The sequence below is a fragment of the Argopecten irradians genome, chromosome 4 (genome assembly GCF_041381155.1).
Source record: "Argopecten irradians isolate NY chromosome 4, Ai_NY, whole genome shotgun sequence".
NCBI classification, from domain to species: domain Eukaryota; kingdom Metazoa; phylum Mollusca; class Bivalvia; order Pectinida; family Pectinidae; genus Argopecten; species Argopecten irradians.
Window position 1 is genome coordinate 5,174,010 of NC_091137.1, and position 24,876 is coordinate 5,198,885.

The 24,876-nt window shown below is 36.5% G+C and overlaps 1 protein-coding gene across 2 annotated transcripts in view; it reads left to right on the forward strand.

Annotated features, from left to right (window-relative positions):
• LOC138320423 (carboxyl-terminal PDZ ligand of neuronal nitric oxide synthase protein-like) overlaps nucleotides 1-24,876 on the forward strand; it is a 193,364-nt gene that overhangs the window by 40,872 nt on the left and 127,616 nt on the right. The window contains exons 1-2 of one of the 2 annotated variants that reach the window (XM_069263380.1): nucleotides 729-884; nucleotides 1,211-2,131. In XM_069263380.1, the coding sequence (XP_069119481.1) occupies nucleotides 2,024-2,131 (108 nt within the window). In that variant the 5' untranslated portion in view covers nucleotides 729-884; nucleotides 1,211-2,023. Of the gene's footprint in view, nucleotides 1-728; nucleotides 885-1,210; nucleotides 2,132-24,876 lie in introns of those variants that run through there. The other variant, XM_069263379.1, reaches the window with a different exon arrangement.

Consider the following 24,876-nt stretch of genomic DNA (forward strand, 5'->3'; position numbering starts at 1 on the left):
AATAATAATGACTGCTGTGACTTCCATTTACTAATGGTAATGGTTGGAAATGTCTTGGCTTGTTTTATGAAGTCAATAACTGCCCCTTTCCATTGAGAAGCTGACACTACACAACTATTCTATTGGTTTTTCAAATGTGGTATCATGTGAACATTTGTTGAATGGTCTCTGTGACACATGTACATGAAATCAGAAAGCTGGAACACATAAAATACAGCAGCTTCAGAGAGTATAGAAAAAGATATATGAAAAAAAATCAGTTTGAAAAATACTCTTAAAGAGTAAAACAAAAATTCTAGATCTGGAACCTGGTTGACATACAATATAGCAGCTCCAGAGAGTATAGAAAAGATACCTAATTATTCATTAAACATTTTGTAAGTTTTCACGCTTTATTGATTGTTTTACATCTGGTTGAATGATTGTGTAATGGTGTATCAGCCAGGTGATACACTGCCAGGTAGATAAACCAACCATGTGTTACCATTGTAATCAAAACCAAATAAAACAGATACCCTAGAACCAACGGCCTGTTACCAGTATAATCACAACCAAACAAATGACTGTAAAAGAATTTGAATTGGAGGCTGAATGCCTGTGGAGGGATTCCGATAGTTGAATGGCCATGCTGGCTGGCTTGACTGTATAAGGTGGCACTACGATCATTAATGTTTTCCATATATGGGGAGAAAACATCACGATCGCACTCACTGTACCGTTGTACTGGCACCGACAACTATTTATAGAAAAAAGATTCCTTGTATAAGAATCTGCCATAATGTCTTTGAGATTATTTTACTTTAGTTCACTGAATAGCTGTGTTGGATCTCTCCACTAGTGACAAGTGAGAACTTTAGCTGCTGGAAAGTGAGAATTGAAGGAAAGTAAGAATTGATGGAATAAGTGAGAGTTGATGGAAAGTGAAAATTGATGGAAAGTGAGAATTGATGGAAAATGAGAATTTCCTGATTAATAGTATTAGAAGTATAATACTTTACTTTTTGAAGGGAAAATGATATTTTTTTGAAAAAGAAAAATAATTGGACTTTGATAAATGATATACGGTAGATTTATTATACAGATTTCTTACTTCAATTTCTCATTTTTCCTCAGATTCCCCTATACTTTATTTATTTTATAACTTAATTGATAGTAGTGATTTTATACATATAAAAAATTGTTTATTGTTAAATTATTTTTTTTATTTCAGGGAACAGAGAATGAACCAAGTGGAATAAAGCTATCACAGGTTACAGCACTAGTTGCAGTGCTGTGTGTGGCTACTGTGTGGTGTAACACACTCTGGAGACCCTCACTATGGACTACTGCTGTCTTATACATGATCAATACAAGTGTATGATGAGGAAAAGAAAATTATATTAAGATAAGTCGGTAATCAGCAAAACAGTGTTATTGGTAGTGTCATCTGACACATTGTTGAGATCTGGAAGTACCCTTTAAGTTTTGGGGAAGTTTTAAAGCCAACATTAGGTGATTTGAAGTCACACATTTGAAGTTTCGAGTACAAACTTTCCTGTCTCATTTAATCAGGAATTGTGAGACTACCATCGGCTTTACTTAAGGAGCTACACAGACCTGAGAAGTGTTATGTACAAGTCATCATTTTCGAGTATTAATCTTACAAGTGTCATAGAGTTTGGAGTATTATGAGTACTGAGCTTTTCACATGATGAATACCTATCCTATTCTACAGAGTACCGACCCTATTCTACAGAGTACCTGGTACCCTATACTCTAGTGTACAGACCCTATACTCTAGAATACAGACCCTATACTCCAGAGTACCTATACCCTATACTCAGTACCATTTTATAAGTTATCAGTACCAGATAAGAGTAGTGGAGGGGTGTGATGTGGTGTATGAGAGTGTGTGGCTAGCCACTGTATCCCACACTACATACAGCCTAGGTGATACAGTGTGTAATGGCTGCCTCCATTCAATACCAGGAGCCACCACCAAAACAGTGATGGATAGCATGGCCAAATTGTACAGGGAATAAAAATGCTATCCAAACGACATTATGACCTTGTTTCGGAGGATGGTTATGACACTCGCATTCCTCTCCATAATGAGGATGCCTTTCAACATGGAATACACTTTCAGGCAAAGGTAAGTTTATAAAAGTTTTCTGTGTAGATTTTAAAAGTTGATGTGAGCATACTGTGTAACCTTGGACAGGTTTGAATATTTGATAGCTAGACAGGCACTAGTAGACCTGTATCCTGTATCTACATACCAAACACCACATACATAGGCATTTAAATATCAGGCAATTGTTGACATGCAAAAGTGTGATACACATACACACACATCCACATGCTGTGAGTGCAGGGAGTAGTAATAGGGAGGGGGACTACGGTGGGATCCTAACCACCTGTACACTAGCATTCACTTCTCACATTCTTATGGTCAGAGGTAATAAGAATCATCTGCATTGCATAGAACCATGTAATAGGAGTGATTCCTGTCTATATATACATGTAATAGGGGTGACTCCTGTCTATATATATACATGTAATAGGGGGTGATTCCTGTCTATATATACATGTAATAGGGGGTGACTACTGTTTATATATACATGTAATAGGGGGTGACTCCTGTCTATATATACATGTAATAGGGGGTGACTCCTGTCTATATATACATGTAATAGGGGGTGACTCCTGTCTATATATACATGTAATAGGGGGTGACTCCTGTCTATATATACATGTAATAGGGGGTGACTCCTGTCTATATATACATGTAATAGGGAGTGACTCCTGTCTATATATACATGTAATAGGGGGTGACTCCTGTCTATATATACATGTAATAGGGAGTGACTCCTGTCTATATATACATGTAATAGGGGGTGACTCCTGTCTATATATACATGTAATAGGGGGTGACTCCTGTCTATATATACATGTAATAGGGGGTGACTCCTGTCTATATATACATGTAATAGGGGGTGACTCCTGTCTATATATACATGTAATAGGGGGTGACTCCTGTCTATATATACATGTAATAGGGGGTGACTCCTGTCTATATATACATGTAATAGGGGGTGACTCCTGTCTATATATACATGTAATAGGGGGTGACTCCTGTCTATATATATATACATGTAATAGGGGGTGACTCCTGTCTATATATACATGTAATAGGGAGTGACTCCTGTCTATATATACATGTAATAGGGGGTGACTCCTGTCTATATATACATATAATATACATGTAATATGTAAAGGGGGTGACTCCTGATCTACATTATATACATGTAACAGGGGGTGACTCCTGTCTATATATACATGTAATAGGGGGTGACTCCTGTCTATATATACATGTAATAGGGGGTGACTCCTGTCTATATATACATGTAATAGGGGGTGACTCCTGTCTATATATACATGTAATAGGGGGTGACTCCTGTCTATATATACATGTAATAGGGGGTGACTCCTGTCTATATATACATGTAATAGGGGGTGACTCCTGTCTATATATACATGTAATAGGGGGTGACTCTGGTCTATATATACATGTAATAGGGGGTGACTCCTGTCTATATATACATGTAATAGGGGGTGACTCCTGTCTATATATACATGTAATAGGGGGTGACTCCTGTCTATATATACATGTAATAGGGGTGACTCCTGTCTATATATACATGTAATAGAGGGGTGACTCCTGTCTATATATACATGTAATAGGGGGTGACTCCTGTCTATATATATACATGTAATAGGGGGTGACTCCTGTCTATATATACATGTAATAGGGGGTGACTCCTGTCTATATATATACATGTAATAGGGGGTGACTCTGGTCTATATATACATGTAATAGGGGGTGACTCCTGTCTATATATACATGTAATAGGGGGTGACTCCTGTCTATATATACATGTAATAGGGGGTGACTCCTGTCTATATATACATGTAATAGGGGGTGACTCCTGTCTATATATACATGTAATAGGGGGTGACTCCTGTCTATATATACATGTAATAGGGGGTGACTCCTGTCTATATATACATGTAATAGGGGGTGACTCCTGTCTATATATACATGTAATAGGGGGTGACTCCTGTCTATATATACATGTAATAGGGGGTGACTCCTGTCTATATATACATGTAATAGGGGGTGACTCCTGTCTATATATACATGTAATAGGGGGTGACTCCTGTCTATATATACATGTAATAGGGGGTGACTCCTGTCTATATATACATGTAATAGGGGGTGACTCCTGTCCTAATTATCTATATATACATGTAATAGGGGGTGACTCCTGTCTATATATACATGTAATAGGGGGTGACTCCTGTCTATATATATACATGTAATAGGGAGTGACTCCTGTCTATATATACATGTAATAGGGGGTGACTCCTGTCTATATATACATGTAATAGGGGGTGACTCCTGTCTATATATACATGTAATAGGGGGTGACTCCTGTCTATATATACATGTAATAGGGGTGACTCCTGTCTATATATACATGTAATAGGGGAGTGACTCCTGTCTATATATATACATGTAATAGGGGGTGACTCCTGTCTATATATACATGTAATAGGGAGTGACTCCTGTCTCTATATATACATGTAATAGGGGGTGACTCCTGTCTATATATATACATGTAATAGGGGGTGACTCCTGTCTATATATACATGTAATAGGGGGTGACTCCTGTCTATATATACATGTAATAGGGGGTGACTCCTGTCTATATATATACATGTAATAGGGGGTGACTCCTGTCTATATATATACATGTAATAGGGGGTGACTCCTGTCTATATATACATTGTAATACGGGGGGTGACTCCTGTCTATATAATACATGTAATAGGGGTGACTCCTGATCTATATATACATGTAATAGGGGGTGACTCCTGTCTATATATACATGTAATAGGGGGTGACTCCTGTCTATATATACATGTAATAGGGGGTGACTCCTGTCTATATATACATGTAATAGGGGGTGACTCCTGTCTATATATATACATGTAATAGGGGGTGACTCCTGTCTATATATACATGTAATAGGGGGTGACTCCTGTCTATATATATACATGTAATAGGGGGTGACTCCTGTCTATATATACATGTAATAGGGGGTGACTCCTGTCTATATATACATGTAATAGGGGGTGACTCCTGTCTATATATACATGTAATAGGGGTGACTCCTGTCTATATATACATGTAATAGGGGGTGACTCCTGTCCGCCTATATATACATGTAATAGGGGGGTGACTCCTGTCTATATATACATGTAATTAGGGAGGTGACTCCTGTCTCATATATACATGTAATAGGGGGTGACTCCTGTCTATATATACATGTAATAGGGGGTGACTCCTGTCTATATATACATGTAATAGGGGGTGACTCCTGTCTATATATACATGTAATAGGGGGTGACTCCTGTCTATATTATACATGTAATAGGGGGTGACTCCTGTCTATATATACATGTAATAGGGGGTGACTCCTGTCTATATATACATGTAATAGGGGGTGACTACTCCTGTCTATATATATACATGTAATAGGGGGTGACTCCTGTCTTTATATATACATGTAATAGGGGGTGACTCCCTGTCTATATATACATGTAATAGGGGGTAGACTTCCTGTCTATATATACATGTAATAGGGGGTGACTCCTGTCTATATTATACATGTAAAATAGGGGGTGACTCCGTCTATATATAATGTAAATAGGCGGTGACTCATGTCCTGTCTATGTTATATATACATGTAATAGGCCGGGTGACTCCTGTCTAATATATACAATGTAATAGGGGGTGACTCCTGTCTATATATACTATTGTAATAGGCGGGAGACTCATGTCTATATAATACATGTAATAGGGGGGGTGACTCCTGTCTATATAGTACATGTAATAGGCGGTGACATCCTGTCTCTATATTACATGTAATAGGGGGTGACTCCTGTCTATATATACATGTAAAATAGGGGTGACTCCTGTCTATATAGATATACATGTAATTGGGGGTGACTCCTGTCTATATATACATGTAATAGGGAGTGACTCCTGTCTATATATACATGTAATAGGCGTGACTCCTGTCTATATATACATGTAATAGGGAGGTGACTCCTGTCTATATATTACAATGTAATAGGGGGTGACTCCTGTCTATATATACATGTAAATAGGGGGGTGACTCCTTGTCTATATATAACATGTAATAGGGGAAGAATGAACTCCTGTCTATATATACATGTAATAGTGGGGGTTTGCCTCCTGTCTAGTATATATATACATGTAATAGGGAGTGTGACTCCTGATCTATATATACATGTAATCCGGGAGTGACTACCTGTTATATATACATGTAATAGGGGGTATGGGACTACCTGTCTATCATTATACATGTAATAGGGAGGTGACTCATTTTGTCTATATATACATGTAATAGGGGCAGGTGACTCCTGTCCTTTAGTAGATATACAATGTAATATGTGGGACAGTGACTCCTGTCTATATATATACATGTAATAGGGAGTGACTCCTGTCTATATATATTACATTCAGTAATAGGGAGTGTACTCCTGTTCTATATATATATGTAATTAGGGAGTGACTCATGTCTATATATACATGTATATAGGGGGTGACTCCTGTCTATAAATGCATGTAATTAGGCGAGTGGACCTCCTGTTCTATATATAAATGTAATAGGCGGTGACTCCTGTCTTATATATACATGTAATTAGAGGGAGTGGACTAACTGTCTGCTTATATTACTTGTAATCGGGAGTGAATCCTTGTCTATATATACCAATGTAATAGGGGGTGAATCTGGGCTTTTTATTCAGGTAATTTGGGGTGACTCTGTCTATATATTTACTTGTTTTTATGGGGGTGTAATCCTGTCTTATTTATTCATGTAATAGGGGGTGACTATGGTTCTTTAGATACATGTATTTTATGGGTGAACTTTTGGGTTCATATATACTTTTATTAGGGAGTGTCTCCTGTCATATTTTTATACATGTAATTTGGGGTGTGAATCTGGTCTTTTTTTGCAGTGTTTATAGGGTAGTGGTCTCCTGTATATATATACATGTAATAAGGGGTGACAATGGTCTAACCTATACTTGTTAAAATGGGTTTGCTATTCTTTAAGTACCACTGTAATAAATTGCGTATAACAATTTGTTTTGCAATGGTTACTGAAATATTTCTGGTTAAGCATTATTGATCCTCCATGGCCTCATAGTTTAAAGCTTTTTCTTTCTTACCTTGGATAATTTCTAACATACTAAGTCCTATTTATATTAATAGTATGTAAGTGGTGTGTTACATAATAACTAAAAATACTCTAATAAAGAAGCTAATTATTTCGACAGTTTTCATTGATTGAATTAAGTAATAAAACTGGACTACATGAGGGCAGTCATAAAATAATGAATAATTCATTTCTTTTATTGCATTTTCTTTGATAATACTAGGTCATGGTCTCCACCCCTGTCTATATAGGTATACATGTAATATGTAATATGGGGCTTATATATAAAATGGGGGGTGACTCCATGTCTATATACTTACTCATGTAATAGGGGGTGACTCCTATCATGTTAGGGGGGTATATATACATGTAATAGGAGGTGAACTCCTGTCTATATAACATGTAATAGGGGTGACTCCTGTCTTATATAACATGTAATAGGGGGTGACTCCTGTCTTTATATACATGTAATTGGGGTGACTCCTGTCTATATATACATGTAATAGGGGGTGACTCCTGTCTATATTATATACATGTATAGGGGGGTGACTCTACTGTCTATATATTACATGTAATAGGGGGTGACTCCTGTCTATATATACATGTAATAGGGGGTGACTCCTGTCTATATATACATGTAACAGGAGGTGACTCATGTCTATATAAACATGTAATAGGGAGTGACTCCTGTCTATATATACATGTAATAGGGGTGACTCCTGTTTATATATACATGTAATAGGGGGTGACTCCTGTCTATATATACATGTAATAGGGGGTGACTCCTGTCTATATATACATGTAATAGGGGTGACTCCTGTCTATATATACATGTAATAGGGGGTGACTCCTGTCTATATATACATGTAATAGGGGGTGACTCCTGTCTATATATACATGTAATAGGGGGTGACTCCTGTCTATATATACATGTAATAGGGGGTGACTCCTGTCTATATATACATGTAATAGGAGGTGACTCCTGTCTATATATACATGTAATAGGGGGTGACTCCTGTCTATATATACATGTAATAGGGGTGACTCCTGTCTATATATACATGTAATAGGGGTGACTCCTGTCTATATATACATGTAATAGGGGGTGACTCCTGTCTATATATACATGTAATGGGGGTGACTCTGTCTATATATACATGTTATAGGGGGTGACTCCTGGTCTATATATACATGTAATAGGGGGTGACTCCTGTCTATATATACATGTAATAGGGGGTGACTCTGTCTATAATACATGTAATAGGGGGTGACTCCTGTCTATATATACATGTAATAGGGGGTGACTCCTGTCTATATATACATGTAAATAGGGGGTGACTCCTGTCTATATATACATGTAATAGGGGGTGACTCCTGTCTATATATACATGTAATAGGGGGTGACTCCTGTCTATATTATACATGTAATAGGGGGTGACTCCTGTCTATATATACATGTAATAGGGGGTGACTCCTGGTCTATATATACATGTAATAGGGGGTGACTCCTGTCTATATATACATGTAATAGGGGGTGACTCCTGTCTATATATACATGTAATAGGCGGTGACTCATGTCTATATAATACATGTAATAGGGGGTGACTCCTGTCTATATATACATGTAATAGGCGGTGACTCATGTCTATATAAACATGTAATAGGGGGTGACTCCTGTCTATATATACATGTAATATGACTCATGTCTATATAAAACATGTAATAGGCGGTGACTCCTGTCTATATATACATGTAATACATATAATAGGGGGTGACTCCTGTCTATATATACATGTAATAGGAGTGACTCCTGTCTATATATACATGTAATAGGCGGTGACTCCTGTCTATATATATACATGTAATAGGGGGTGACTCCTGTCTATATCTACATGTAATAGGGAGTGACTCCTGTCTATATATACATGTAATAGGGAGTGACTCCTGTCTATATATACATGTAATAGGCGGTGACTCCTGTCTATATATACATGTAATAGGGGGTGACTCCTGTCTATATATACATGTAATAGGGAGTGACTCCTGTCTATATATATACATGTAATAGGGGGTGACTCCTGTCTATATATATACATGTAATAGGGGAGTGACTCCTATCTATATATACATGTAATAGGGAGTGACTCCTGTCTATATATACATGTAATAGGGGGTGACTCCTGTCTATAAATACATGTAATAGGGGAGTGACTCCTGTCTATATATACATGTAATAGGCGGTGACTCCTGTCTATATATACATGTAATAGGGAGTGACTCCTGTCTATATATATACATGTAATAGGGAGTGACTCCTGTCTATATATACATGTAATAGGGGTGACTCGCTAGTGTCTATATATACATGTAATAGGGGGTGACTCCTGTCTATATATACATGTAATAGGGGGTGACTCTGGTCTATATATACATGTAAGGGGTGACTCCTGTCTATATATACATGTAATAGGGGTGACTCTGGTCTATATATACATGTAATAGGGGGTGACTCTGGTCTATATATACATGTAATAGGGAGTGACTCCTGTCTATATATACATGTAATAGGGGGTGACTCCTGTCTATATATACATGTAATAGGGAGTGACTCCTGTCTATATATACATGTAATAGGGGTGACACTGGTCTAAATATACATGTAAAAGGGTTTATATATAAGTACACTGTAATAAATTGCGAAAACAATTGTTTCGCAATGGTTACTGAAATATTCAGGTAAGCAATATAGATCCTCATGGCCTCATAAGTTAAAGCTTTTTCTTTCTTACCTGGATAATTTCTACCTACTAAGTCCTATTTAATTAATAGTATGTAAGTGGTGTGTTACATAATAACTAAAAATACTCTAATAAAGAAGCTAATTATTTCGACAGTTTTCATTGATTGAATTAAGTAATAAAACTGGACTACATGAGGGCAGTCATAAAATAATGAATAATTCATTTCTTTTATTGCATTTTCTTTGATAATACTAGGTCATGTCTCACCCCTGATCTGTAATTGTTATTATACATGATAATTGGGTTAGGTACTGTAAGTATGGTACTGTTATTGCATATAGTTCTCTTTAGTCCTTCTATAGTGGCCTGGTCAAAGTATTTATGTCGGTCAGAAGGATACAATTTAAGTCATGCTTTATATAAACAATGGCTGTTAGACTAGACAATTATCTGCCTTCACATAATTATACAGTAATCTTTGTAAGGTGTAGTAGGGGAATGCCTGGGTAGAGCGGGATTTGAACCCAGACCACTGAACACCAAGTGTATATGAGACATACTCCACTGAGGTTCAGTCAGTGATGGCCTCACTCCACAACCATTACACCAGAATCTGTTAAAATCTAAGGTAATCATATTTTGTTTAAGGTAGTAAGATTAGTAAGACCTAAGGTAATACAAAAACTGTTTTGTTGTGTTTTTTAATATTTATATATATATATATTAAATTTGAAGAAAAATCCTTAAGGACGTAATTTATAAGAAATAAAAAAAATATTTTATTTCTTATATATATGTATATATAATATGAATCCTAAAGCTACAGTGAAATCTGACTACTATTTCGTGTAGATGAGAAACATTTGATTAAGGACCCATCTATAGGGAGACAATTGTAACTGTACACTTATGTAGACTAGCTGCTGCCTTTGACAAGTTGACAGCTAGGCTGTATCTTACAGACTTATCTATAAGCTTGAATATTGAATTTTTCTTTGTAATGAAATATTCATCAGTCAGGTGTGTCACATTACAAAGTTTGAATGATTGGCATCGAAATCAATACCATCTACATACATATTTCGTGTATGAAGATTCTTTTACAAATATACACAAGTTTGTTCTTTCACATTTTATCATGTAAGACCTGATGCATACATATATATACATGTGCATCTAAATATACATGTACATCCATACAAAAATGTTCATCCATACATACATGTGATCCATACATGCATGTACATTCATGCATACATGTACTACATACATACATACATACATGTACAAACATACATATACATCAATGCATACATGAACATCCATACATACATTACATCCATGCATACATGTACATCCATACATACATATACGTACATATGATCTATACATACATGTACATCCATACATACATACATGTACATCCAGACATACATGTACACCCATGCATACATGAACATACATGTATATTCATACATACATGTGATCCATACATACATGTACATCCATACATACATATACATCCAAGCACACATCTACATTCATACATACATATACACCCATGCATATATGTACACCCACACATACATGTACACCCACGCATACATGTACATCCACACATACAAATGTCACGGTGATTGAATTCACTGTGTACATAAAATATATTATATTAGGTCTTAAAATTACATGCGCTGTGTATGGTCTGAATTTACATGTCCCTGTGTCATGTAATGTCCTGTACATGTAAATCTGTGTGTATGTAAGTTGTTATGATGACATATGAGAGGTGAGTGAATTTATTGGTTGAGTGTGTCACATTGACCCTGCATGACCCTGTCCTTGCACGTGCACGCCCACCCTGGTGGAAGCGTGTCCACACAATACATGGAAAATAGGCACCGGACATGTAACACCTATAGCTGGAAGCCTGTGTGCTTTACGGCCACAGTGCTGAAAGTTATGTAATTAACTTATTCTATGTTCACCCATACTCAAAGGTACATTGGTATTTACAGGTACATCCATTCATACATGTAATTCATACATACATGTAATCCATGCATTCATGAACATCTATACATACATGGACATCCATGCATACACATACATTCATACATACATGTTCATCCACGCATAAATATACATCAATACATACATGTTCATCCACGCATACATATACATCCATGCATACTTGTACATCCAGGCATACACGTACATTCATACATACATGTACAAACATGTAATGTATACAAACATGTACAATCATACATACATGAAAGGAAAGTTTATTATTACATTTAATTTTTACATTGTAGATATTTACTGCCTTGATTTATTGGTACCAATCTACATCATCTATTGGTCTATCTGTACTGGGATCATTTGTAGCTTAGAGAAATGGTTTCCTGAGTGAAACTCTCATTAAAGGAAGTTAGTGTACTGTATTTACTACCTTAGATTTCATTGAAACCACAAATTCTCTGTAAAGTTGATTGGGAAACTTTGTTAACTGTAAGCTGGACATGAGTAATTTAGAAAATGGAATTGTGTAATGGCCACTGACTTCCGGAGATGCCCATCAAATGATCAGTATAGCCCAAGTACCATTAATGACAGATCCTGGTATCAACTGGATAAACCCAATGTTTCCTTCAGCATCAGTTATATAGACATGTTTATGGCATAATAAAACTCAGCTTTCTGAAATAGCACCACATGCCCTTAAGTTCTACATTGGAAACTAAGTGATGACAGAATCAAATTGATCTGTGATGATTGCCACCGTCCTTTGTCTTTACAACTGTGAAAGGGATGAAACAGCCTATCCACTTAGGGTTAATACCTCTGATGCTTGTCCTCTTTAGTGCAACATGTCTTGTTTGTGTTTTTGTAAAAGACATTCCAGATCCTTTCATTTGATATCACACTAAGCCTTAACTTCAATTCCCACATTTTATAAAGCACCTGTAAAATGTAAAACCATGAGCAAATATAAACATGATGTTCATGTGTGAAAATGTACTATAATATTGTTGGTATGCTGTTGTCATGTTGATAGTATGTTGTTGGTGTGTAGTTGTTGATGTGTTGTTGGTGTGTAGTTGTTGATGTGTTGTTGATGTGTTGTTGGTGTGTTGTAGATGTGTTGTTGGTGTGTTGTTGATGTGTTGTTGGTGTGTTGTAGATGTGTTGTTGGTGTGTTGTAGATGTGTTGTTGGTGTGTTATGGATGTGTTGATGGTGTGTTGTTGATGTGTTGTTGGTGTGTTATGGATGTGTTGATGATGTGTTGTTGGTGTTTATGATGTGTTTGTGTGTTGTTGGTGTGTTTATGATGTGTTTGTGTGTGTTGATGGTGTGTTGTTGATGTGTTGTTGGTGTGATGTAGATGTGTTGTTGGTGTGTTGTTGATGTGTTGTTGGTGTGTAGTTTGTGTGTAGTTATTGATGTGTTGTTGATGTGTTGTTTGTGTGTTGTTGATGTGTTGTTGGTGTGTTGTTGATGTAGTGTTGATGTGTTGTTGGTGTTTATGATGTGTTTGTGTGTTGATGGTGTGTTGTTGATGTGTTGTTGGTGTGTTGTTGATGTGTTGTTGGTGTGTAGTTGTTGATGTGATGTTGGTGTGTTGTAGATGTGTTGTTGATGTGTGTTGGTGTTTATGATGTGTTTGTGTGTTGATTGTGTGTTGTTGATGTGTTGTTGGTGTGTAGTTGTTGATGTGTTGTGGTGTGTTGTAGATGTGTTGTTGATGTGTTGTTGGTGTGTTGTTTGTTGTTGGTGTGTAGTGGTTTGTGTGTTGTTGGTGTGTTGTTGGTGTGTGTTGTTGATGTTGTTGATGTGTAGTTGTCATGTTGATGTGTTGTTGATGTGTTGTTGATGTGTTGTTGGTGTGTTGTTGATGTGTTGATGTTTTTGATGTGTTTGTTGTTGATGGGTGTGTTTTGTGTGTTGTAGTGTGTTGTTGATGTGTTGTTGGTGTGTAGTTGTTGATGTGTTGTTGGTGTGTTGTTGATGTGTTGTTGTTGTGGTGTGATGTGTTGTTGTGTTGTTGATGTGTGTTGTTGGTGTGTTGTTGATGTGTTGTTGATATGTATGATGTGTTTGTGTGTTGATGGTGTGTTGTTGGTGTGTTATTGATGTGTTGTGATGTGTTGTTGGTGTGTTGTAGATGTGTTGTTGTGTGTTTTGATGTGTTGTAGGTGTGTTATTGATGTGTTGTTGGTGTGTTGTGTGTGTTGTTGTGTGTTGTTGTGTGTTGTTGTGTGTGTTGTGTTGTTGTTGATGTGTTGTTGATATGTGTTGTTGTTGTGTTTTTGATGGGTTTGATGGTTGTGTTGTTGATGTGTGTTGTTTGTGTGTTGTTGGTGTGTTATTTGTTGTGTTGTTGTAGATGTGTTGTTGGTGTGTTGTAGATGTGTTGTTGATGTGTGTTTGTGTTGTTGTTGTGCTGTAGATGTGTTGTTGGTGTGTTGTTGATGTGTTGTTGGTGTGTTGTTGATGTATCGTTGATATGTAGTGTGTTGTTGATGTGTTTTTGATGTATTGATGATGTGTTTTGATGGTAATTGTTGTGTGTTGATATTTGTTGTTTGTGTGTTGTTGGTGTGTTATTGATGTGTTGTGTCTGTTGTAGATGTGTTGTTGGTGTGTTGTAGATGTATTGTTGATGTGTTGTTGATGTGTTGTTGTTGTGTTGTAGATGTGTTGAAGATGTGTTGATGATGTGTTGTTTGTATGTTGTTGTGGTGTTTTGTGTGTTGTTGGTGTGTTGTAGATGTGTTGTAGATGTGTTGTTGGTGTGTTGTAGATGTGTGTTGTTGGTGTGTGTTGTTGTGTGTTGTTGATGTGTAGTTTTGATGTGTTGATGTGTTTAGGTGTGTTATTGATGTGTTGATGATGTTTGATGGTGTGTTATAGATGTGTGTATTTGTGTGTTGTGATGTGTAGTTGTCATGTTGATGGTTGTTGATAGAGTATTGATGGTGTATTATTTGAGTATTGATGTGTGTTGTTTGAGTATTGATGGTGTGTTGTTTGTGTGTTGTTGATGTGTTGTGTGTGTTATTGATGTGTTGATGATGTGTTGATGGTGTGTTATAGATGTGTTGTTGGTGTGTTGTTGATGTGTTGTTGATGTGTAGTTGTCATGTTGATGGTCTATTGATAGAGTATTGATGGTGTGTTATTTGAGTATTGATGGTGTGTTGTTTGAGAATTGATGGTGTGTTGTTTGAGTATTGATGGTGTGTTATTTGAGTATTGATGGTGTGTTGTTTGATGATGTATTGATGGTGTGTTGTTTGAGTATTGATGTTATGTTGTTTGAGTATTGATGTTGTGTTGTTTGAGTATTGATGGTGTGTTGTTTGAGTATTGATGGTGTGTTGTTTGAGTATTGATGGTGTGTTGTTTGAGTATTGATGGTGTGTTGTTTGAGTATTGATGGTGTGTTATTTGAGTATTGATGGTGTGTTGTTTGAGTATTGATGGTGTGTTGTTTGAGTATTGATGGTGTGTTGTTTGAGTATTGATGGTGTGTTGTTGGTGTGTTGTTGATGTGTTGTTGGTGTGTTGTTGGTGTGTTGTTGATGTGTTGTCTGGTGTGTTGTTGGCGTGTTGTTCTTATATTACCTTAAAAGTGATGCTTCAGTATTATTCGATTACCTGGAATGAGAATTGGGGTTAAGTAAATATATCACTACTTCCCCAACATGTTGTGTACAGAATCAATTCTGCAATATATATCAAAATAAAACACAATGGACCATATATAAATGAATAATGGATGTTTTTATTGTTGTTGGTACATCTAGGTATTTCCAAATAGATTAGTTGTAACAAATGGCAACAGTGTTTTTTATCAGTCTTAATATAAAGGTCACACAACCATCCTGACATCATTATCCATATCAATTATAGAAATGTCAGATATATTTCAATACTATTTTATAACAATTGTTTTTCGTGTATGATAATTATGACCAGATGAGTTATTCTCCTTTGCAATAATAATTATTGAACCTTGTGAACATGATAAGTAGAGTAAATATAAACCGAGCATAATGAAATTTTGTATGTAGACTAACATTAAAAATATCTTAGACGAGGTCGAAAATCAGCTTTGATTCGACCATAATTTACAAAGTTATTGTCCTTTGCACTAATTATTATTATTGAACCTAGTGAATATTATAACTTGAATAAATATGCACTCAGCTTCATAAAACATTGTCTTTCAACTAAACTTGGAAAGATCTCGAACAATTTCGAAAAGCTACCTGATTAGATCATAACTTATGAAGTTGTTGCCCTTGGCAGTTATTGAAACATTGCAGTTATCAGTCTGGGGTTTTATGGTAAACCATACCCTTTTAAAGTCATGGCTGACCATAACTTTCTTCTTTTAGCAAATTTCGGTACTTGTCATTCTTTCTTGGCCTTCTGAGTCAAATAATGACACCTCCCTTACAAAAAAATGCAAATACAGACCCCTCCCCAGAATCTAAGCATCCTTGTGACCATGATAGTTACTCTGTCTCTGAGAAAATGGCTGCAAAAGGTGGAAAAGTTACTGTTCCAGAGGTTAATTTTGAGGCTCTTTATCATAAATGTGGGTCTTGCCTTCTATCTGTAATTGGTATCAGTTGATAAAGTGAGCTTTTATGTATCCAAAAATGTCCTTGGTCTCATGATTACGTTTTTATAAAGAGATATTACGAATTAAAAAATCCACTAATATGAAAATTATGAAAAAGTTATGATTTACCATAACTTTTGGATTAGAAAAGTTATGGTTTTACGTAACTTTTGTAATTTGTGAATTTCCATAACTTTTGCTATCAGGGAGAATTAATTGGTTAGACTAAAATTTTAAAAAAGATCTCTGCCAAGTTCGAAAATTGATCTGATCAGATTGTAACTTATGAAGTTATTGCCCTTTGCAATTATAATTATTAAATATTGTGAACATAATTATAATTGAGTGAAAGTGATCCAAGCTTAATGAAACTTTGCATATAGACTAACATTGAAAATATCTTGAACAAGTTTGAAAATAAGCTTGATTCGACTCTAACCTATTTACGGAGTTAATGCCTTTTACAATAATGATAATTGAACCTTGTGAACTTGGTAATGTGAGCTAAAATGCACCAAGCTTAATGAAACTCTGTATGTAGACCTATTAGATGTATGTTCCTATTTCGTGAACAAAAAACATCAGTTGGCAAGTTGATATAATTAATTTGTATTAAATATGAGGTGACCGTTAAAGCCCATGGGCCTCTTGTTTACCTACATGTACATGTATGTCCTAAGCTTTCATTCAATGTCACATTGGTCAAACGAATTGACTGAAGGATGATTAGGCAGACATTATAAATCTTACCTTGTCATACTTTCAGGTGCTGCTAGATTGAGGTGTTATATTGTTTTTAATTGGTATTGTTTGTTGTTTTTTCAAAAAGCTTTTCAGCTTCCAACAATGACTTAAATCTGGAGATTATTGTTTCAACTCTTTGCTTTTACCCTGCCATTTGCTGTTACCAATCACAATAAGATATGCTACATACCATTTAATATGTAAACATTCCCAGATTTCTGATCATATAGTGGTGCACATTTTTGTTTGTTGGTATAATTACTAAAACATGTAGCCATGAAGTTTATTTGGTTGGGAACAGATTTGTAAATCAAAACAGACTGAAGACGTACATGTAAATTATGGTAGTATAAATTAATAGTCTGTCACTTTGTAGGTCACAAAACAAGGAGATCAGAATCACACTAACATGTACAGCTTTGTTACAGATTCTTATTTAGCTTCATTTTTCACTTGAAAGGGGAAGTGTTGATAACAATATATGAGTTGTGAGTGTCCTTGTAGCTATGATGTCACCATGATAACCAAGCAGAGCTGTGAGTGTCCTTGTAGCTATGATGTCCACACGGAGATCCTGGGATTCCTAAATGGATGACGTTCCTGAATCACTGTAAGGGATGTTGATCAGCTGTGGGCCGTTTAAGATTGACAGTGTTCAGATTTCCTTTGAAGGCTATCATCTTTGTCCTGAGGCTGTAATGATATGTCTGAACCATCTGTTTAGTCTGTCTATCTTCATCACCATTCAGTCCCCTTTATACACTGGGTACCACCAACAACACAACAGGCAGTCCAACAGCCAGCCCAACAACCAGCGCAGTTTGACAGGTTGAAAGAGTTTTGGCTCAAGTTGGAACTAGAAAAAAAGTTGATGCTTTTGTCAGTTTATTCAAAAAGATGAGTTAAATGATTATAGCTCTGCTTTTCTCTTGACACGTAACATCAGATTGGAAATGCAACAAGATGAGAGAGATCTAGAAGTTAATTAAATCAGAGACGATTATGTTCAGTGTTACTCAAGTATTATGAATAGATGAGCCTTTATGATAAAACATATGAAAATAGATTCCTATAGATTTACTTCAAAATTGTATACTGAAGTAAGATATCAAAACTTCATTGTAATGATAATCAATCAGACAGAGAATATTTATTATGTTTGTAGTCATTTTGACCAATTGTTTCCATCTGATGTTTGACCAACACAAAACTAGGACTCACACAATAACAGGGTTGTGCTTGTTGTTACCCTCACTCCATGATTTGATGTCATGATCACCAATACTAGTTTCTTACTCAGTATTCTTACTGATGGTGTCCTGGGCTTACAGCGATGGTTTACCTATTGTCAGTGTCACAAAAGTGTGTCTGACAACGATAATGAAATCTGAAATCTGAATTTGTAAGACCCAAAACAATTACAAGCACTTCACAGACACCGTGAATTGTGTATTTAAGGATTAACTTGAATAGATTTTTTATGTTATGGAGATATAACACAAAAATCTGAGTGTACTCTAAATGAAATCATTACGCCGTCATCTCAGCCAATCAGAAGCAACGTCACAAACGGCGACGCCATTTTTTCCTTTATGGGCTGATAAAGTAAATTTTTAAACCAATGAAAATGCTCGTAACAAGCAAAATTGAATTATATATATATACTGTGAGGAGACTGTCCTTTAATGTTGTAGCAAGAATAATAGGATGTTTAATGTAATCAAAAACCTGAACCACCAACCAAAAGATGATGACATTGTCCACAAATAATATATAGTTCTCTCCTTGTAACGTTTTGTTGTCTTCATGCAGACTTCTCCCTGGTATTTGTGCTACTGAAATACCTGATCCCATCGGTGTTAGTTGGGTCTGTTTTACATGTACATAAGCATACACATGATTGTTTTACTCTTAAAACACACAAGTGCATTCATTGATATATGACCTGCTGTCATTTCCAATTTGCATATATCATTTTAAAGTGAGTAGCAAGCTTTCAGTTCCGTTATGTAATATGCGGGAGATAAGACTTTTTTATAAAAAGATAAGGTCCATGCAACATTGAGCTTATGTTATGCCGGGGTTGTGTCTGACCTAAAAGTTTAACACAGAATGTACATAACATGCACGCAAACTTTTTGTAACATTTATGTTTCTTTATTCAGTGCTTTGATTTTAGACTAAATGTACTTTGAATATTGAAAAAATGTTTTTAGAAAATAACAGAATATGTACTTTGGTAATTTGATTTTGGCTGTGTTCCATTTCTTACAAACTTGAGCCTGCTTGGGATCAAATTCATTTTCAACCTTCTAAGAGTTTATTTCATGCCAAGTTCTATCTGATAGGAAAGCAGCATTTTGTTTGACACATGATTGAGAAGGAGGTTTTGAGTCCAACCTCTAAAATCCTTTTGGTAATAGTATAGACCAAGATCTATTGAGTGATATCTTACCAAGGAACCATGTTTATCTAACTATACATTTTTCATATGGAAAATCCATGTGATAAATTCCATAGCAACATTGCTTATCATTTATGTTTACACACACACTCCAGAGTGTAAACACGTACGGCGCCTCTGATTGGTCAACTCCAATATCTCTTGTTTCCGATTGGCTTTCATATTCGGGTTATTTTTCCTAGGGCATTTTACCTGTTACCTCCTGTTACCTCCTCTTAGACACCATAGTTAGCTGGTTCCAGCTAGTTGTGGTGCGTTTTGTTCATTTACTAGATTGTTGTCCGGTTGTGCCATATAAAAACCGTTCCTTTTACGTCTGTGTTCTAAGGTGGGAAGTCCCAACTTTTTAAGTCTTGAATGGTATGGTAGATTTTCAATAGAGTGAACTCTTTTAGTGGCTCTTCATTGGACGTTTTCAAGAGGGATCTGATCTTTTTTTAGCAGTGGAGACCATACCTGGGTTGCATTCCAAGTTGGGTCTAATTAGGCTTTTGTCTTTTAAATAGCATTGTATTTACTGTATAACAGATAGTTGCTTATTCAACAACAAAATTTTGGCTCTCTATAAAGGCACTATATATATTATGGTGGAAAGATATCATATACACATTGTCTGATGGTAAGTTTCCCTGAATGAAGACAAGAAAATGGTCACCACGGTATAAATATGTAGTTAAGTTAATTGATAAATAAGTTCCCCGACATGTGACTGTTGTATGTCAAGTTTATCTAAACTCTCGTTAGTTAATTTTCAAATCTTTAACGACAATCGCTATTTGATAAACAACAGTCACTTGTTAGGAAATCCTGATTTATTTATATGAGGAAAAGTAGCCATGTTTGTTTGGTGTTCAGATGCCATACACAGGAACTTTAATACAACTTCAATATCAATATTGTTTTATATGAATTTATAAGGGTTTGACCGATTATGTTTTAACAAAAATTGCTGAACACAGCTAGTACATTTCATTCGTTATCATGGAAATTGTTCTCCAAATATGTGCTTCAACACCTACAGCCAATTCAACCATGGGAAAACAACATTAAAATATTTTCTGGTTACAGAAACTTAAAAAATCAAAGTTGGAAAATTTATTCTGTGTAAGTTTTTTTTGTCGTGCTGGAAATTAATGTAATATTAGAAGTATTGATTTGTATTTATCAATTTGTGTTTTCGATATCCAAAGCAATTTTTACTATTTTTATATTCTGCCAATTTGTGCTATTTTTTCACCATGTTGAAATGAGTCAGTTAGGCTACAGTGCCTGCTGCCCGAATACATCAGATCACAGCCATTGTATGATGTGCAGTATCTTAGTCTTTTTGAAACTTATCACATGACTATACTCTTTGATATCAACTAAAAGCAAGGGGATCTTTAGGAAGTATACAGGATCTGCTATCTCTGGGGAGTTCTAGGAAGTATGCAGGATCTATCTCTGGGGATCTTTAGGAAGTATACAGGATCTGCTATCTCTGGGGAGTTCTAGGAAGTATACAGGATCTATCTCTGGGGAGATCTAGGAAGTATACAGGATCTATCTCTGGGGAGTTCTAGGAAGTATACAGGATCTATCTACGAGGAGTTCTAGGAAGTATACAGGATCTATCTCTGGGGAGTTCTAGGAAGTATACAGGATCTATCTACGGGGAACTCAAGGAAGTATACAGGATCTATCTCTGGGGAGTTCTAGGAAGTATACAGGATCTATCTCTGGGGAGTTCTAGGAAGTATACAGGATCTATCTCTGGGGAGTTCTAGGAAGTATACAGAATCTATCTCTGGGGAGTTCTAGGAAGTATACAGAATCTATCTCTGGGGAGTTCTAGGAAGTATACAGGATCTATCTCTGGGGAGTTCTAGGAAGTATACAGGATCTATCTCTGGGGAACTCAAGGAAGTATACAGAATCTATCTCTGGGGAGTTCTAGGAAGTATACAGGATCTATCTCTGGGGAGTTCTAGGAAGTATACAGGATCTATCTCTGGGGAGTTCTAGGAAGTATACAGGATCTATCTACGGGGAACTCAAGGAAGTATACAGGATCTATCTCTGAGGAGTTCTAGGAAGTATACAGGATCTATCTCTGGGGAGTTCTAGGAAGTATACAGGATCTATCTCTGGGGAGTTCTAGGAAGTATACAGGATCTATCTCTGGGGAACTCAAGGAAGTATACAGAATCTATCTCTGGGGAGTTCTAGGAAGTATACAGGATCTATCTCTGGGGAGTTCTAGGAAGTATACAGGATCTATCTCTGGGGAGTTCTAGGAAGTATACAGGATCTATCTACGGGGAACTCAAGGAAGTATACAGGATCTATCTCTGGGGAGTTCTAGGAAATATACAGGATCTATCTCTGAGGAGTTCTAGGAAGTATACAGGTTCTATCTCTGGGGAGTTCTAGGAAGTATATAGGATTTATCTCTGGGGAGTTCAAGGAAGTATATAGGATCTATCTCTGGGGAGTTCAAGGAAGTATACAGTATCTATCTCTGGGGAGTTCTAGGAAGTATACAGGATCTATCTACGAGGAGTTCTAGGAAGTATACAGGATCTATCTCTGGGGAGTTCTAGGAAGTATACAGGATCTATCTACGGGGAACTCAAGGAAGTATACAAGATCTATCTCTGGGGAGTTCTAGGAAGTATACAGGATCTATCTCTGGGGAGTTCTAGGAAGTATACAGGATCTATCTCTGGGGAGTTCTAGGAAGTATACAGAATCTATCTCTGGGGAGTTCTAGGAAGTATACAGAATCTATCTCTGGGGAGTTCTAGGAAGTATACAGGATCTATCTCTGGGGAGTTCTAGGAAGTATACAGGATCTATCTCTGGGGGAACTCAAGGAAGTATACAGAATCTATCTCTGGGGAGTTCTAGGAAGTATACAGGATCTATCTCTGGGGAGTTCTAGGAAGTATACAGGATCTATCTCTGGGGAGTTCTAGGAAGTATACAGGATCTATCTACGGGGAACTCAAGGAAGTATACAGGATCTATCTCTGAGGAGTTCTAGGAAGTATACAGGATCTATCTCTGGGGAGTTCTAGGAAGTATACAGGATCTATCTCTGGGGAGTTCTAGGAAGTATACAGGATCTATCTCTGGGGAACTCAAGGAAGTATACAGAATCTATCTCTGGGGAGTTCTAGGAAGTATACAGGATCTATCTCTGGGGAGTTCTAGGAAGTATACAGGATCTATCTCTGGGGAGTTCTAGGAAGTATACAGGATCTATCTACGGGGAACTCAAGGAAGTATACAGGATCTATCTCTGGGGAGTTCTAGGAAATATACAGGATCTATCTCTGAGGAGTTCTAGGAAGTATACAGGTTCTATCTCTGGGGAGTTCTAGGAAGTATATAGGATCTATCTCTGGGGAGTTCAAGGAAGTATATAGGATCTATCTCTGGGGAGTTCAAGGAAGTATACAGTATCTATCTCTGAGGAGTTCTAGGAAGTATATAGGATCTATCTCTGAGGAGTTCTAGGAAGTATACAGGATCTATCTACGGGGAACTCAAGGAAGTATACAGGATCTGTCTCTGGGGAGTTCTAGGAAGTATACAGTATCTATCTCTGAGGAGTTCTAGGAAGTATACAGGATCTGTCTCTGGGGAGTTCTAGGAAGTATACAGTATCTATCTCTGAGGAGTTCTAGGAAGTATATAGGATCTATCTACGAGGAGTTCTAGGAAGTATACAGGATCTATCTCTGGGGAGTTCTAAGAAGTATACAGGATCTATCTCTGGGGAGCTCTAGGAAGTATATAGGATCTATCTACGAGGAGTTCTAGGAAGTATACAGGATCTATCTCTGGGGAGTTCTAGGAAGTATACAGGATCTATCTCTGAGGAGTTCTAGGAAGTATACAGGATCTATCTCTGGGGAGTTCTAGGAAGTATATAGGATCTATCTCTGGGGAGTTCTAGGAAGTATACAGGATCTATCTCTAGGGAGTTCTAGGAAGTATACAGGATCTATCTCTGGGGAGTTCTAGAAAGTATACAGGATTTATCTCTGGGGAGTTCTAGGAAGTATACAGGATCTATCTCTGGGGAGTTCTAGGAAGTATACAGGATCTATCTCTGGGGAGTTCTAGGAAGTCTGCAGGATCTCTCTCCAGGGAGCTTTAGGAAGTCTGCAGGATCTCTCTCCAGGGAGCTTTAGGAAGTCTTCGATATATCTCTCAGGGGAGCTTCAAAGAAACTGTGCTTTTAGCTGATGCTGCTACTCAAAAGACATAGTTAAGTCATATACCAGGGGCAATCAGACTGGCCAATGATCTACAGATTGTGTGATACCTGTTCACTGGCAGTGTCAGGTCACACAGCTTCAGTTAAAATTCTGTTACTAATATTTTAACTTTAATATGAATTAGAAGCGGTAATATAGGTGCTGTAGCATAGGTATAAAATCTTTGCCTACTCTTGTTATTTCACAAATGTTGTAGAAAAACACTCTAAGATGATTTCTCAAAAAAAAAAACCTGAAACTGAATCCCCCAGGCTACAAACTATAGCTGTAAAAGACCTTATCTAAGGAGAGTGAAAATGATGATGAGTCACTCACTAAGACTTCTAAGATTAAATCTGGAAATTCTATCAAATTGTGTTTGAAAATAAACCCATACAAATTTCTTGTTCAAACTTACAGATAGTGTAGGTAATATTCCATGGTGCCATGTTCCTAAGGTATGAAGGCTGTCTAGGTTTTATTATCATATCTATAGGCACCAAGAAGATTGTAAAAACACAAATATTTATATTTTTAATGTAAAAATTATTAAACAATGTATCACCAAAACAGTGAGTATGTGAAGTGAGAGTTTATATCAAATATTCTTGTTTTAAGTATTTTTAAAGGTGACAGGTCTTGATGCTGATGAGTAACGGAATCTACAGAATCTCGGTCTGACAATCTCCGTCTGACAAGATGTGCTGTTAGTTCCTACTGCTTTTTGACCTATCATTTTATGGAAATCCCAG